Source organism: Hyalella azteca, unplaced genomic scaffold (assembly GCF_000764305.2).
Source record: "Hyalella azteca isolate HAZT.00-mixed unplaced genomic scaffold, Hazt_2.0.2 contig6464, whole genome shotgun sequence".
In the NCBI taxonomy this organism is placed as follows: domain Eukaryota; kingdom Metazoa; phylum Arthropoda; class Malacostraca; order Amphipoda; family Hyalellidae; genus Hyalella; species Hyalella azteca.
Window position 1 is genome coordinate 40986 of NW_025936625.1, and position 15292 is coordinate 56277.

The following is a 15292-nucleotide window of genomic DNA, read 5'->3' on the forward strand; positions in this document are numbered from 1 at the left end:
TTTTCGACATCTCCCTTGCCTCTTGCATTGAGAACGTCTAATGATCGATCGCTTCATTTGAACGATTATTTGCCAGGATATTGGAGTGAGATTTTGCAGCCTTTAAATCTCAATAGGTTTAGTAATCAAATGGAAGGTTTTTATGAATTCTTATTTGCAAAGGCTTGCAAAATTCTAAACAATTTTCCTTTATATTTTGATATAAGTTCACGTGACGTAAATTTCTTTGTGAATACAATGTCAATATTGACCGACAAATCCAAATGATTAACGAAAACACGTTTGATTTTCATAACAGCTAAAAATATATTTTGGGGTCCCTGCATACAGTACAACTCCGACACAAAGGAGTCAGATTGTCAAAGATATCTGGAATCATTTCGATGATCACTGGGAAACATGGCACGTTTAGCGGAGACTCAACTTTTTGGATTATAATATCAAGTGTCATGTGGTACAATTTAGAACAGTTGACCCCTCAATGCATGTAGAAATCTAGCTCAAACGCATAATAGGAGGAAAAATGATGGTTCAATCATAAGGAATATAAAAAAGTTATTTCCGGATTATAGAACCGCGCAGTTGTCTGCCAGAGCTTAACCCTTTAGCGTCCATCTGACCGATTCGACACTTCCAACCGATTCGACAAGTTAGGTTTTGCATTCGAGTTCGCAGGCGAGTTCGCTGAAGTGTCGAATCGGTGTCCATCTGTCCATAAATGTGCTCCTTTTTTTGTTCATGTATGAAGCTCATTCGTTTGTTGTGACTCGAATTAATAACTCGCACTATCATTTCTTGGGAACGTCATAATTATTTTATCAAATCCCCAAGCTCGTTGAACACCATTTTTGTAGCTTCATGTAAACGTGTTAGCTAAAATTCAACTATTTACTTCAATCTTCATTATTATTCCATTGTAAAATAAAAAATATTTCCATTTAAAGCATGAACAATATTCATCTAATTTCAGAATACTAAAATTCAGTTAACGACAAAATAATTTTACGTTCACAATAGGGTCATTCAAAATTATGAATTCTTTTTAGACTGCGCCAGCGGGCAACATTAGCCAGTTATACTTAAGGGGGAGGTATACCCTAAAATTTTCGGATTTGGCTTTTATGGTATTTAGTATCGTCTTAAAGCTGACATTCTGCCCTATCCAATGATATCACTGCGATCGCTGTAGGTGAATTTATACTTATTTTTTTCTGGCCCGTACATAAGGGGTAAATAACCACCAGGGGTAAGCTGCCAAGTCAATCTTTAGAATTAGATTCAGATAATTGTGATTTGATATTGCCAACATGATAACTGAATTATCATTTGTATACCCAATATTCTTTCGATATTGTTGTTATTCCATTTTGTTCATGTCGTGTCTATATTCTACCGAACACCAACACCTCAGGCGTTGGTCGGCGGCATCATTCTTCAATCCATCAATAAACATATTGAATCTTCATATTCTTTACTCCAACCTACTTAATACATATTTGCACTCCAGGACGGCCGTTTGTAACTTCCATATCCAATCTCCAAACCTATTTAGCCTTCATCACGCTCAATTGGACACATATATCCCCTTTAATTTAAGGCTGCGGTATTTTGATAATTTTTTAATTATTTTAAGGCTGCGCGTTGATTATGTACGTCAATTTTTAATTAATAAACTTTTGCAATGTGGTACGGACTCAATGTAGTATTTTAGATTTGCAAGAAAATACGTCGCAAAAGTGTTCAGTTTAATTACCGCATGATTTGCCATGATTTCAGCTTTTGAGTATCTCGCTCGGGAAGTGGAATTAACACTACCAACGAAGAAAAAAGTCCCTATTATAGCAACTTTATAAAATAAAATAAAGCCGTTGCGATGAAGCTGGCAGATACGGAGAAACGTTATCGATGCGATGAAGTAATAAGAAGCTACCGATAAATAGCAATAAGAACGAAGACACCAATACAATACGTCGCCTGCACGAGATGTCGGCCGTCCGCACGAAATAGAGAAGAGAAATCCTGCCTGCATAATAACCAAACTCCACAACTGAGACCGGCAGCCAGACACTGCAAGCTTTGTGGTGGGGGCGCTCAGAGAACAATACGCGCTGTAACTCGAAATCCAAGAGAACTTCTGCAGAGAACAGGCTTGCTCCGAGGTCTAAGCGATTCAACTGGAGACAAATGCCTTACTTCCCTTCAATTGCATCGGTCATAAAAAACTTTGCTATAATAAAACTCTATTTTGATGATCGAAGATAGCTAGTCACTACTCATTTTGTATTCGTTCTAATAGAAGATGTTGAGTTGACTCACGTCTGCCTCAATCCTCAACTGGAGAAATGAATTTTCTTTTTCAAAGTTAAATCCACTACATAAACTCGCTACCTGAACGGGAAAATGTTGAGCTGGCGGCAGCCTTAACTGAGGAATATGCAGGTGATTTTGCAACCACTTGCACATTTCACAAGTTCTTGAAGATTGGCTTATGCACAATTTTTCTAATTTTCCCATCGTGTCAAAAATTTCCAACGTTCTTTAATGCCAAAAAGAAAATAAAAACTCACTGACTGGTCTACACTTCCTCTTAGCGCAAAACTTAGTTCGTGTACGAATTGAACTTTATCCATGTTATTCGTATCTAAAGCTCAAGGCCAGATCACCGCAAAATTGAAGTGTTAAATAAAAAAATGATGGAGCATGATTCTAAGCTCTAAATAGCCCACTTTGTCGCTTTCTGGCGTGTTGATTCCAGTGAACAGCCATTGAGATTCAATAATTTTTCAGTCAAGCGCAGGTTAAAAAATTTCAAGACCAGCAACCAGGATTACCGCGAAAAATTTTACGTTTCCAATTCGCATAAACAAACCGTTGGAGCACACGCATGCCTCTCAGTGAACGTGCAAGTTTTAAGCGCCTTTAAAAAGTTGAAAATTCAAGTTTATGACCAGCAGCTTAGGTACGAACAAGAAATCTTAGTTCATGGTTCCATTCGCGATTCGAGATAAAAATATTCCATAGTTAAAATTAACACTGCAAATAAATTTTGAGAACGAACCTCAAACATGCAAAACCAGTCAGTGGTTAAAAAGCTTTATCTGAGATTTTCAAGTCCAGCCGTTCGAAGATCTACGACAGGAACAGAAATAAAAGTCAGCTCCCAGCATTAGAGGCGACTTGTCCAATAAGGCGCACATATAAGAATTGCAACACATTTATTGTTATAATCATACATATGTGGTCATTCATCCCCGTTTTCTATACCCCGCAATGCTTGAACGCACAAGCAGCACGCTTCAAAAGGATATCAGTTCATGAAACATTTAAGCACTGAGGAGTTCACGAAATATTCCCAGCGCACAAGTAGGTAAAGGGTAAAGGAGCAATTAGGAAAGGATCTTCTTAGAAATATTAGAACAGGCATAGAAAAGAACCAGTTGCAAATCTGTGAACAAAATCATAAATATGCACAAATTATGTACAGGTACTACTTACTCTCAAGCTACAAAGAAGGCAAGCTCAACATTAATAAACCATTAACTAAAACAGCATCAAGGAGGTTGAACATATTTTCGGAACATGGACAGAGTAGAACAATGTTCAAGCTATCAGTGCTATCCTGAAGAAAAATGAAAATTATTTACATTTAACCCAAAAAATTGCATGATAAGATTAAAGACTCGGACAACTTAAAACACTCGAATTGATGCCGCTTCACATCCAGGACGTTTATTCCGTCCTTAATTATGAGGAAATAACCTTTTCTACATAATCACAAAGGGAATACTTCTTAAATTGAAGATTGAAGAATTCAGTTGAAGGCCTACCTTTCAAGCTATGAGGCCTCGATAAACACATCTTGAAAACTGAAGCATTGATTTCACGCTCTACATTTACGCAAGATTTCCGCATTAAATTTACAACAAGATTAAAAATGATAAATTGTAAATACAGGAGTCCCTAACAATCACATACAGAAGTCGAGTGTTAATTTAAATGAGATAATGAAGTTCATCTCTGGTGTAGACGTTGTTCCCCATGTTGTTGATGATCGGGTAGCCGGCCACGAGAGCGTCCTGGGAGCCGATGTAGAGGTTGTTGTAGATCTTCCAGTAGACGTCGCGCACTTTGCGGGCGGGGTGGAAGAGGCCTTGCAGCACGTACTGTAGGATCTGGGATAAAGAGACATGCTAATGAAAGACAAGAGTGACCTGAGTAACAAGCAATATATCGAACTTGAAATACGAACTGCATGTTTTACCTTCCCGGGCAAGTTAACTTATATGATCACTTAATATCGCCTACGTACCCCAAAAGACTCACCACTGCTCTCGGTTTGTGCTTGCGGCTCAGCTATCATGGTATCGTGGCGCACACGTCGCCGCAGTCTATACGTGGCTACCACTTTATAAAATCCTTATGTGATCGTTTAGTTCGGTAGTACTATAACTTCGTTACGGAGGATAAAATGATCACACACAATGGCATTGACAATTTCACCAATCATCTGACCGTCATTCCGTACATAGAATTATCCCTTACCATGCCCAATAATTAAAATACGAGCATTTGAATGAGAGTTTTGACTCTTAACAATGAAATTGACGTTCTTTCCACATTGTTCAAAAAAGACGGTAGTAGCAATATATTTTCAATTAATTGATTTGACTAAATGATATTGAATTAAATTGAAGTTAGAAGAAAGTAATTCTTCATATTAGAATACTAAATTGAAATAGTACGGTATATTAAATGGTTCATGAGTGATGACCGTATTTAACAGACTTTTCAACAGCGAATTACTGCTTTAATATGCAAATTTAATATAATACATTCGAGTAAATATATCTTGAGATTGTTTATTCATACTTTGTTTTGTACTAGTTTCAACAACTTGAATTTCTGAATAGTACTTCTGATCTTGCCCACAAAAGGGTCAAGACCATCGTATTGCATCACACAGAATAGGCAATTTTCAACTTGTTAAAAAATAGGTACATTAAAAATAAGTTAAGATCACTAAATAAGGTTTACAATATAGAACAAATTTGAGATTGCATTATTAATATTATAAAATTCTTATGAATGAACACATTAAAATATTCGCCGGAAGGAACAATTTGAACTGTATAGGATTGCTCCAAAGACAGGAACTGGCCAATGAAGAGAAAAATATAAATTTGTTACACGACTCTTACGAAATAATTTCTAGATAGGAAATAAAATACAACAATGGGCAGAAAACAAATAGCAGTTGTTGAATGTGAACTCACTTTGAGGGGTCCTAGCGCGACTCTGAGGCCTTCAACGCTGTCCATAAATGCTTGCACAAGATGAGGCGATGTCTCGAAGATGTTGGGCCAGACGTAATTGAGGAGATGGATGAGGGCGTCCTCGCAGCCGAAGCCGTACACTCCGATGGCCATGTGCTTGATGGCTGCGCACGCAGTCTGTCGGTGAATCAAATCGCGATCCATGAGCGCGTCTTCCAGCAGGGGAGTGACGGCGTAGATGTAGTCTTTGCCCATCTCACCTATGTACTCGAACAGGAACGAGAGGGACTTGAGAACGCCATTCTGGACGTTCAGTTCCGGCACTCGGTACTCATTCATAAGTCCGGGAAGAACAGTGAATGGTGAGCACGTCTCAGCCACGATAGCGATGGCCACGGTGGTGCACACGCGGTTTTGGCGCTCCTGGACCTTGAGGTTATTAAGTAAAGTAGCCAAGACATCATGAGGACCAATTGCCTTAGCAATGTAACCAAATGTGTTGACAGTGGCACGTCGAATTGCCTTCTTGTGGGCTTTGAGAAGCTCGAGAAGTTCGAAGCAAATGCGCATCCATTCCCTGGGGCCCACATACTCAGGACCACGGTCAGCGATACGACCAACGAGGTCAATGCAGTTTTCCTGAACTTTTTCATGTCTGTTCTTAAGGATTGGGGTGAGTCGTGGCAACAAATCCTTGATGGGGGGATTCATCTTGTGCATACCTATGACATTAACAATGCCCTTGAGAGCTCCAAGAATGGAGCCCAAAACCTCGGGATACTCCTCGCCTAGGTACTCGTAGAGAACGACACCCAAATGTCCCATGAGCTTCTCCTCTTGACATGTTTTCATTACTACAGCAATACGGGAGATAAGATCAGCGGCCTGCTGACGAACTTTAGCAGACTTATTGTTCAGACGCCAGAGGATTGTACCGCAAATCTGAGGAAGGTAAACCTTGACTCGCGAGCCGAGAGCGTTTACTATCGTACCAAAACCATTGAGCATAACTACGTCTTCGGTGGTCTGCTCCTGGAATGCATACAAAATGCCATCAATGAGCTGTTCCTCAAGTCGAGAGTCGATATCAGCAGCTCCCAGGTTGGCCATAATTTTTTCAATGGTTTCCATTACCATCTTTCTGTACTGTTCATTTTCATCTTTTAAATCGTCGACGATTCGGTTGACTATTTCAGACGCGCCAACTTTGTTGGCAATTTCAACGGTTGTATCAACCAATTGACGATAATTCCTGCGGTCGAGAGCCATGCGATGATTCCAAAAATGTTTGAAGAAGTTTGGGAGGATTTCTTCCTTGATGTAGCCAGACTCAACGCCGTCGGTTGCACAACACTGTTTTACGACCTTAAGTACAATCTTTTTCATTTCTTCGTCAGGCGACTGGAATTCTCGGATGAGAATCAACATCACTTCCCTGGTGTAGTAGTCAGCATATTCTCCGTCCATGAGAGGGATGAGGTAGCCGATAGCTTTGAGGAAAGCAGCAAGGCCTTTACCTCGATGCTGCCTAATACCACGCCACAAGGGCTTCAGCACGGAGTCAAAGCTCTCGATACCGTAGGGCGTGGCAGCTTCAGCAAGAGCAGCTAAAGCCAAAGCAGTGATGGTTCGCACCTTCTGCTGTTCGTCTCCAAGTCCGTGCTCTATAATCTCGACAAGAGAACGCAAGTGAGGGAGTATAGCACATCCCATCAAGATAGCAATCTGTTGAACAATTTTTATGCCCGTGTGACGTGCCTGCCAAGATTTCTTGCTCTTACAAACGGCTTTAAGGAAAGGCAGCAAGGATGGGATACCAAGGGCAGAAGCAACCACAGCAAAGGCTCGAGCAGTTGTGTTACGCACATACTCGTCTATGTTATCGATGTCAGGCCTCATGGTGGAAATCATAGTAGCCAACCCAGCAGCCTTCGCCAGATTACTAATGATTTCTCGGCCCTCGACACGAGCATAATAGTCTTCATCAATTAGAAGTGGTTCAATAACAACAAGAATTTTGTGGACGTATGGACGTACCAGATCATCCAATTTGTAGAGAACACGATCAATGACCTTGACGAGCAAATGCCGCTCCTGATCTTCCAAAGTAGGGGACATGAGCAATGGAAGAATTTGATTGAATAATGGGCCAGCACCAAACTCACGCGCCTTATCGGTAATTTGACGAAGAGCCGCTTTGCGCATGGGAGGAGTTCCGTTCTTTATTTTAAGAAGCAGCTTCATAATACGTCTCTCTTTCTGCTCTTCAGGAGGAAGGCTATCCTCATCAACATCTTGAAGGAGTTTATCGAAATACTGAGCATCTTCAGGTTTAAGAAGTGGCAAATTTCCTTTGGGCTGAGATTCGTCCGAATGTTTAGGAGTCATTCCTTCCTTTTGCATGAAGAAGCCTTGAGGCGTGCCAATCATTGGTGTTGGAGTAGCCGTTAGTTTGCGAGCAGGAGTCCTTATGGGCACATAACCCTGAGGAGGGGACAATATCTCGTAGCCGGGAGGAAATAGAGAGTTCAACTCTTCGTCTGTCATTGGTCTATTGCGTTCATCGATCTCACGCTCCCACCTGAAGGCATGGATTTGTTCAGGTGTCATGTTCAGGAGCTGACCCGGAGTGGGTGTAGCCATACCAATAGCTCTAGGCCCGATGGGGGTTGTGCCTCCTGGTGTGATACCACCTGGAGTTGCACTTCCAGGCGTGGTTCCTCCAGGTGTCATCATCCCCGGCGTCATACTAGGGGTGTGCGGTGTGGTAGGAGTCATTGCGCCTGATGGGGTTGCTCCAGGGGTCTGCGCTGCAGGGGTTTCATCCCACCTAGACCGCCGTTTGCTAGCAGCGGGAGTCGGAGTTTCCTGTATCAGGTCTGCAGCACCTCGGTCAGTGCGAGGGGTCTCAGCCCAGCCGCTGTTGTGTCCCGGCGTCTCACCACGATCCGTCTTGGGGGTTTCATCCCATCGGTTCCTGCGTGCGGAAGGCGTTGTGTGACCAGGAGTTTCACGTCCTGGAGTTGCATGCCCAGGCGTGGCCTCCCACATTCTCGTGCTCTGGCTGGGCGTTGCACCGGGAGTTTCACCTCCCTTCTGCCGTCCGGGAGTCTCTTCCCAGCGTGCTACGTTTGGAGTCTCAGCTTCCCACGTTTTCTTCTTAGAAGGAGGTCCCGCCTGGTGGCCTGGCGTAGGCGTGTCACCAGTAGTCTGGTCCCAACGACCACGCTTACGAGGAGCCGCTGCCGCAGCCTTGCTGGTGTCGGATACCTCGAGCGTGCCGTCCTTGGCGCGGTCCACGATGGTCTTGCGGAGCTGGCAACAAAATCAGGCTTTTTAAAATGAGAAGATAACAAAATTGTGAAGATATGCAAAACGATGATGATAAGCCCTCATCTATCTCAGAGGTTACAATAACAAATGACATTGTTGAACAAATCCATTTTCGAATTCAGGTCATTTGAGCAAAGATATCATCACACACTAGCTGAACTGAAAATATACCAAACTGACACATATTGGATGAGCCTTCTACTCACAGCGTGCTCCTCTCCTTTGAGCATCTGCTCCCGCATGATCTGGGCATAGGTGCGGGCATTGACCTCAGGAGTCTTTCCACCTGTAAAACCAAGGCACATTTATACCATCAATCTATAGTAAAATTTTAAACTTAATTTAAAAAGCTGAGAAGAGAAGGAAAAAAGTGTTGAATGATTTGCAACAAGGCAGAGAAATGAGGGGAATGACAGAAACATTTTTGAGCCATAACTAGATGATAAAGCAAATTGCTTGACTTCAGATCGGCTTAGGTTGGGGAGTTGATGAAAAAGAATTTCAAAGAGAAATGAAAGGGATAAATGAAGATAATGATTATAAAAGAGAGATTGTGTAATCTGCATGAAGGAAGAGAAGAGGTCAGCTTAATCAACAGCTTTGCTTTACCTTACCAAACAGCTCTGGCAGCACGGGAGTGTTTTTTTATCGAGCACACAGCACTCTTCAACAGAAATTCGTCTTTACTGCTTCACTTCAGCAATTACAAGGACCAAACTTGAAAAATTATTGCCACTATTCTGTTTGAATGAATGGCGATGCTGGCAAATTGTTGCAGAAGATTCAAATAGGAAGACTCTCTTAGCAATTAATTAAATTAGACGTCGTAATTCACTGGCTAGTAGAATTTCAATAGCCAAAATAAGCAATTGAAGCGTATCAAAGAACAGCTTCAACACCAGAAATTTTATGTGATCGCTACGCCCCGCGATGCCAGAGCTGTGCTGATGCACTACAGTACGTACGTGTCTGCAAACGCCACTCCGCTGATCGCACCCTTGTTCAGGGATGCTAGTTGATTGCCTAGAAATAAGCTTTGTGATTAGTAATTTTCGGTAGTTTGTGCAGGCACTCTTCATTCACACGCTACAGGCCTACCTACACAACGTATGAATATCACAGTCCATAAAAATGGAGCCGATATCGAGTCACAGGGAATCTATCCCTAATAGTTACCTGAGAGCCTCTCTTATATGTCTGCTCTACTACCACTGCAATGACATGTGATTCAGCCGGGATTTTGGTAAATAGTCAAAACGAACAAACTTTATATAAAACCAACTCCAGATTAAAGAAATAGTTGACGTCATGTAAGTATATAATTTCCTTCCAGTGGTGAGCATTGGCTTGATCATAACGTAAACTTTTAATCAATTAAGACATATTTAAGAAAGCCAGAAGAATGTTTACTCGAGCAAAGACGGGAAATTAGTCAGTACGGTAATAATTTCATATGGCTTTAGCGAGATGTTGCTTGAAATCTTTTCTCAGATATAAGAACAAGACTACACAGAATATCAAGAGCAACTGGCTTCATGAACAGTCAGGCAAAGAATGGTTTGTGACTCCTATAATCCCAAATCGAGCCAGGATCTGAATTCATCAAATCAAGACTTTGCAAAAATATTTACAGCTTTGGTTTCTCGAGCTTGGAATTCGATTCAAGGGTAAACTCCATAAGTATCAGAGTTTCATATTGGATAAAATGTCTAAGACAAAAATTATTTTCAAGTAAAGGGTGGCCATCTTACGCTTAACGAGATGAAACATGACGCATGACGCTGCAAGGCAAGCAATAGATGAGTTACCGCCATCCGTTACACTAGTGTTCAGAAGCCAGGCTCGGGGGCTTGAACAGTACCTCCTAGCCACTATCACCGAGATTCCTAAGAGCGCTAAGCAGTAAGCAGACAGAGAGGCTCATGATCATGTGAGCGACGCCTTGTTGAGAGGACACAGCCTGTAGTGCGACACACGCCGAGGCAGGGGAAAACAGACGGGTCATTAGTATACATAAGGAGACGAGCTAATCTCGTCGCTTGATTCCTTACACCAGTAAAATCTCTTTTCTCACTAATCGCTTCATGCTATCATAACTCACAATGGTTCAAGGAGTTGTTGCTGATATAAATGTCGAGAGGCTTCAGGATGAATCTAAGCCAAAATAACTAAGGCTAAACAACCAGTTCAACCTTTAAAATTGGATAAAATTTGCAACCAGTCTTCCAGAGGCGTTTCAATCACATTACTTCCTAACTAGGCACCTAACCAAAAATTTTAGTTGCACCTTCAAATGAACGAATAAGGATCAAGATGAAACATTGAAATGGTAGTGAAGAATCAATTAGGCATAGCTCTGATTACAGAAAAACATAGATGATGATAACGTTCATACCCCCTCCCCTATCTTATGGTTTTAAGGCCATTATTGATCGTGACGAGTTCAAGTCGTTCTGCATTTTAGATAAAAAAAAGCTATTTGATCGTGACAAATAATTTAGGGCGTTTTTTAATCTTGTATTAAAAAATTAAATATTAACGAGGTTCACTAGTTTCTGACAGTATACGTGGCGCACGAACAAAATTTATTTCCTGAATAAAATTCGAGTAGGGGGAAAACAACGAGTTTGGTCCCACGGTGTGGTAGCTTCAATCAGAAAAACCAAGTTCATGAAAAATAGGTAAAATCTTTACTATTGATCAAATTACAAATTATTGTAATATATTTTGCTGCTTTATGATGCAACTTCAGAAGGGGGATAAAGAATTAAATTGTCAATATTCAACTGCGATAAAAAGTTCTGCTCAACAACATACCTACGCATAAAATTAAAATGCTGAAAAAACAAGCTTCTTAGGTAATTTTTTTGTGATACTTTTATTCCGAGACGCTAAGCACAATAACAATCAACAATCCAAACGATTACCATCTCATGTATAAATTAAGGCAATCCCATCAACTAATTTCAAGTAAATAATTGCTGCAAAGTGGAAGACGAGCTCTATTTAGGGATAATAGTAAAATGGGCTGGAAGTCGGCACAGCATTCACCTGAAATATACACGATTGGATAAAAAACTACGCAATCAATAAAAGTTGTAATGCCAACGCATTTCTTATCAATCAGCGAATGGGAAATTGAATGAATGAGAATTCAACATCACCAATCACCATACTTTCTAGGCAATAAACTTCTTAACTTGGTTTGCTTTTCAGGTCCATATGCAGGCTTCAAATATTAAGATGCCACAAAATACAGTCATCCACCACACACACCACTTGGGCAGGGTGAACTCGGTGTCTTGTTATGCCACACAGAATTGCAACATTACATCGCAAAAGCTTCAACTGAAAATACGACTATCATGTAACAAGAAAATTTAAATACAAATTAACCCTGCCCAAGGTAGGACATACATTCTTGCATTAAGAATAGATAAGCACATACAGTGCTTGATGCAAGAGTTAGCCATTGCAACATGTTTGCGCTCAAGACATCACAAGCTCTGCAGCCACTAACTCGGGTCTACTGAAGCTTAAGGTCCCGAGCAGCAAGCAACCACAAGGATCAACTGAACATCAGCGTGCCTTCATAACCTCAGAGATGGTTTACTAGCGACATCAACCGATGCAATCAATACCATGGGCTTTGCAATGGTCAACTTCTGCCAATAAATTACAGTTTCTTAAATAAAACCTGATGACCAATAACAACCAAAGCGGCTACTCATCAAAAGAAGCACTCTGCGGACAGAGGTGACAGTATTAAAGAGGGAATTGTTTCACTCTAACATTGCTGCAGGTGAAGCATTTGAAAAACGCAGCTGATGGCTGAAAGTATTGGGATTTTGATTGGTCACAAGGATTTTATACATAAGAAAACTGACAGTAATTGTATAATCATAAAGGCTTAGTGTAGCTCATCTCCTACATTTGATAGTTTGCATTAAAAAGCTTCTTTCTTTTCTTGATAAACGCCCATCAGAATTGATGGCCTGTTTATACCGTATCAACAAAATATGAAATACAACCTAATAATGCTGGACCAGTATAATATATAGGTATATTCTTTTCTATCACTGCAGTTCAACAGTTCAATTTCCCCTGAGAGGGAAACAAAATATCTTAAATGTTATTGAATTTAACACAAGCTACCTAGTACTTATTTATACAAGGTACACATCAGGAGGATATACAACTTTGACTGGCCAACAAATTCAATTGTATCATTGATATACAGGTCTTTCTAGAGAGGAGATGAACTTCACTTAGCCATAAAATCTGACATGACATTGGATGAAACTTATTGCTCAGGTAAAAAAATATGAAATTTCAAGGACTTACCATCCATGAAAGGGTCAATTCGGTCAGGTGACAGCACTTGAGCTCTACGGCGAGCCCTGTAGTCATCTTCACGATCAGCAATAGTGGGACGCTTGTACTGAGCCATGGGGTCATGGTCTTTATCAACCTGAAAATGATAACCATAAGAAGGTCTTCTAAAAAATGTAATTTAATAATTGTTCAGTTGCCACACATTTTAAATAAAAAAATAAGTTTACTAATTTTTTTATGCACACATTTAGAAAGCAATGGCACAGAAAGCTGTAGCTGCAATCAAGGATAAATAGTTGCGCAATGGCAGAGCATGACTTCAGTTCCACATAAGATTTTTGTTCAATGGAATCCCAACATCATCTTCATCATCCTGCAGATAAACATCTTGATAAACATTTGATGAACCAATCAATACAAATCATCAGATGGCAAGATTAAAACATGAAAAGTTCAAAGTTGGATTGTAATTATTGAATTGCATATTGTATTTATATAAAAGGCTAGTGTTGCCAGAAATAACCATAATTTATGATAAAGTTTAATAATAATTAATTCTCTCTTCAACTTTTAATATTGTCTTACAGATCTTAGCCAGAACTATTGTACATGGAAAGCCATTCAAGAGCTGCAAACTCTTCTGCCAGTTTAATTACCAAGCCGTGCACATGTCTTCTGCCAATTCTCAAATTTTACCCAAGGAGAAGCAAAACAATTTTTTTCTTCACTTAAGAGGCATTGAAGAACATGATGTTTTTGTTGTCAAAGCATCAAGGCAGTTATAATGCCATTTAACATGACACAATTGCACAATCATCAGCAAACATATTAGGAGCAATCATCATCCAGTACATTTTGGAAGAAGCTTGGTACTGAACCACAGAAGTTTAAAATTTTGTAAAATGACATGTTAGAAGACAATTGGAATTATCCTACCAAATCTTGCTGCTCTACAGTGAAAATTTCTTAATGCATTACGAATGTGAATATTTTCTACAAAATATTTGTTAACAATTAATTCACCAGGCAAGAACCTTGCTTGATGAATCTTAGAAGTAATTCATCAAGCAAGAATATTGCAGCTCCAAAAATGATTGGAAAGCCATAATCACAGTTTGACAGGTATCTATATACGTATACCTATTCTATGCTAGTTATTTCCAACCAAACCAAACTACTACATGGCTTAGGTCTTTGGCTGCAAGATTTCATACTTGGCATAATAATGCAATACCGTATATATTAGAGCAGCACTGCCGCAATATTTCAGTAAAAATAGGTAAAAAATAGTTTTTCCAATCCTGCAAATTGCAAGTAAAGCTGATACTAGAGCTTTCAGCCACCACCAAATCAATGAAATACCTGTCAACTGTGATTACTTTTACTCAAAGGCATATTGGCAAACCAGAGATTTTTTATTACCTATCCTACTCATCCATTCATTCTTAATATTCCCATTTATGGTATGTACTTAATATTTTGATTAATTTTCTTTGTATGATAATGCTGATATACAAGATACTTACTAGTCTACTTTTAGGACTCAAGAATGAACTTGAGAAAGGGCAACACAAATTTTTCTCCTATGCCACTATGCTTAATTGACAGCTCAAAGGATCCTGGTACAGACTGGCACAACATCACTCAAGTTGAATCAACTTGCCACTCCTGAATATATCCTACAATAACAACCCTTAGTCTAGAACTATAGCCAGTTGGGAAATGTCTTACTTTTTTCTGCAATATTGTGGCTCTAATATATAAGTTTGGTAGGTATGAAATCACATAGCTCTAATGTCATGTATTTTTGTTTGATTGCAAAAATTGTAGCTTGCACTTTGCAAACATGTCATTTCATAAAATTTTCAACTTTCACAATCCACAGTACTTCAACACTCCTGCCCAAATATTTTGCCCCACCCTAATGTAATGATGACCATTGACGAGTCGACCCAAAATATTTTGTTGAAGATCAAATAGTTGCAGTTACATCAGAGCAGTCAGACTGCATTAGGTACAGTATGGGTATCGTGTTCAGTTGCCACTTAAGTAGTAAAAGACAAAGATAAATATTAATGTTGCTTTTTCAAGGATATAATTAAAGGTTTGGGGTAACACATGTACAAAACTTTTTAAATAAGTTTGCAGCCCGTAAATGGCTCTTCATGGCCAAGATATGGAATTCATGCACTATAGTTATTATAGTATATTTAGCTAATTTTAAGAGTTCAATCAACATTAACCACCATACTTACATATCAACTTCAATCTCACAATTTCACAATAAAAATTACCAGTTAGAATGTTAGTTTTGTTTGGAAACCATTCTTATTGATTTTCAGTACCGTAAA

The 15292-nt window shown here is 39.7% G+C and overlaps 1 protein-coding gene across 5 annotated transcripts; it reads right to left on the reverse strand.

The window, feature by feature from the left end:
- Window positions 1-3199: 3199 nt before the first annotated feature.
- LOC108679162 (splicing factor 3B subunit 1) lies at window positions 3200-13072 on the reverse strand. 5 transcript variants are annotated; one of them, XM_018167744.2, is made up of 4 exons: window positions 12951-13072; window positions 8813-8892; window positions 5274-8588; window positions 3200-4172 (listed from the first exon to the last, which is right to left on the reverse strand). In XM_018167744.2, the coding sequence occupies exons 1-4, from the start codon at window positions 13054-13056 to the stop codon at window positions 3993-3995; spliced, it is 3681 nt and encodes a 1226-aa protein (XP_018023233.1). In that variant the 5' UTR covers window positions 13057-13072; the 3' UTR covers window positions 3200-3992. The 5 variants fall into 5 exon arrangements, with proteins under 5 accessions (XP_018023233.1, XP_018023234.1, XP_018023236.1 ...); XM_018167745.2 differs by having other exon boundaries at window positions 8813-10566; window positions 12951-13014; XM_018167747.2 differs by having other exon boundaries at window positions 8813-9629; window positions 12951-12995.
- Between the last annotated feature and the right edge of the window lie 2220 nt (window positions 13073-15292).

Coding starts and splice junctions, on each gene's coding strand:
- LOC108679162 (XM_018167744.2), bottom strand. CDS start 13,056: ATGGCTCAGTACAAGCGTCCCACTATTGCTGATCGTGAAGATGACTAC. Junction 8,589..8,812: donor TCAAAGGAGAGGAGCACGCT/GTGAGTAGAAGG, acceptor TTTTGTTGCCAG/CTCCGCAAGACCATCGTGGA. Junction 4,173..5,273: donor TCGCGCTAGGACCCCTCAAA/GTGAGTTCACAT, acceptor TCTTTATCCCAG/ATCCTACAGTACGTGCTGCA.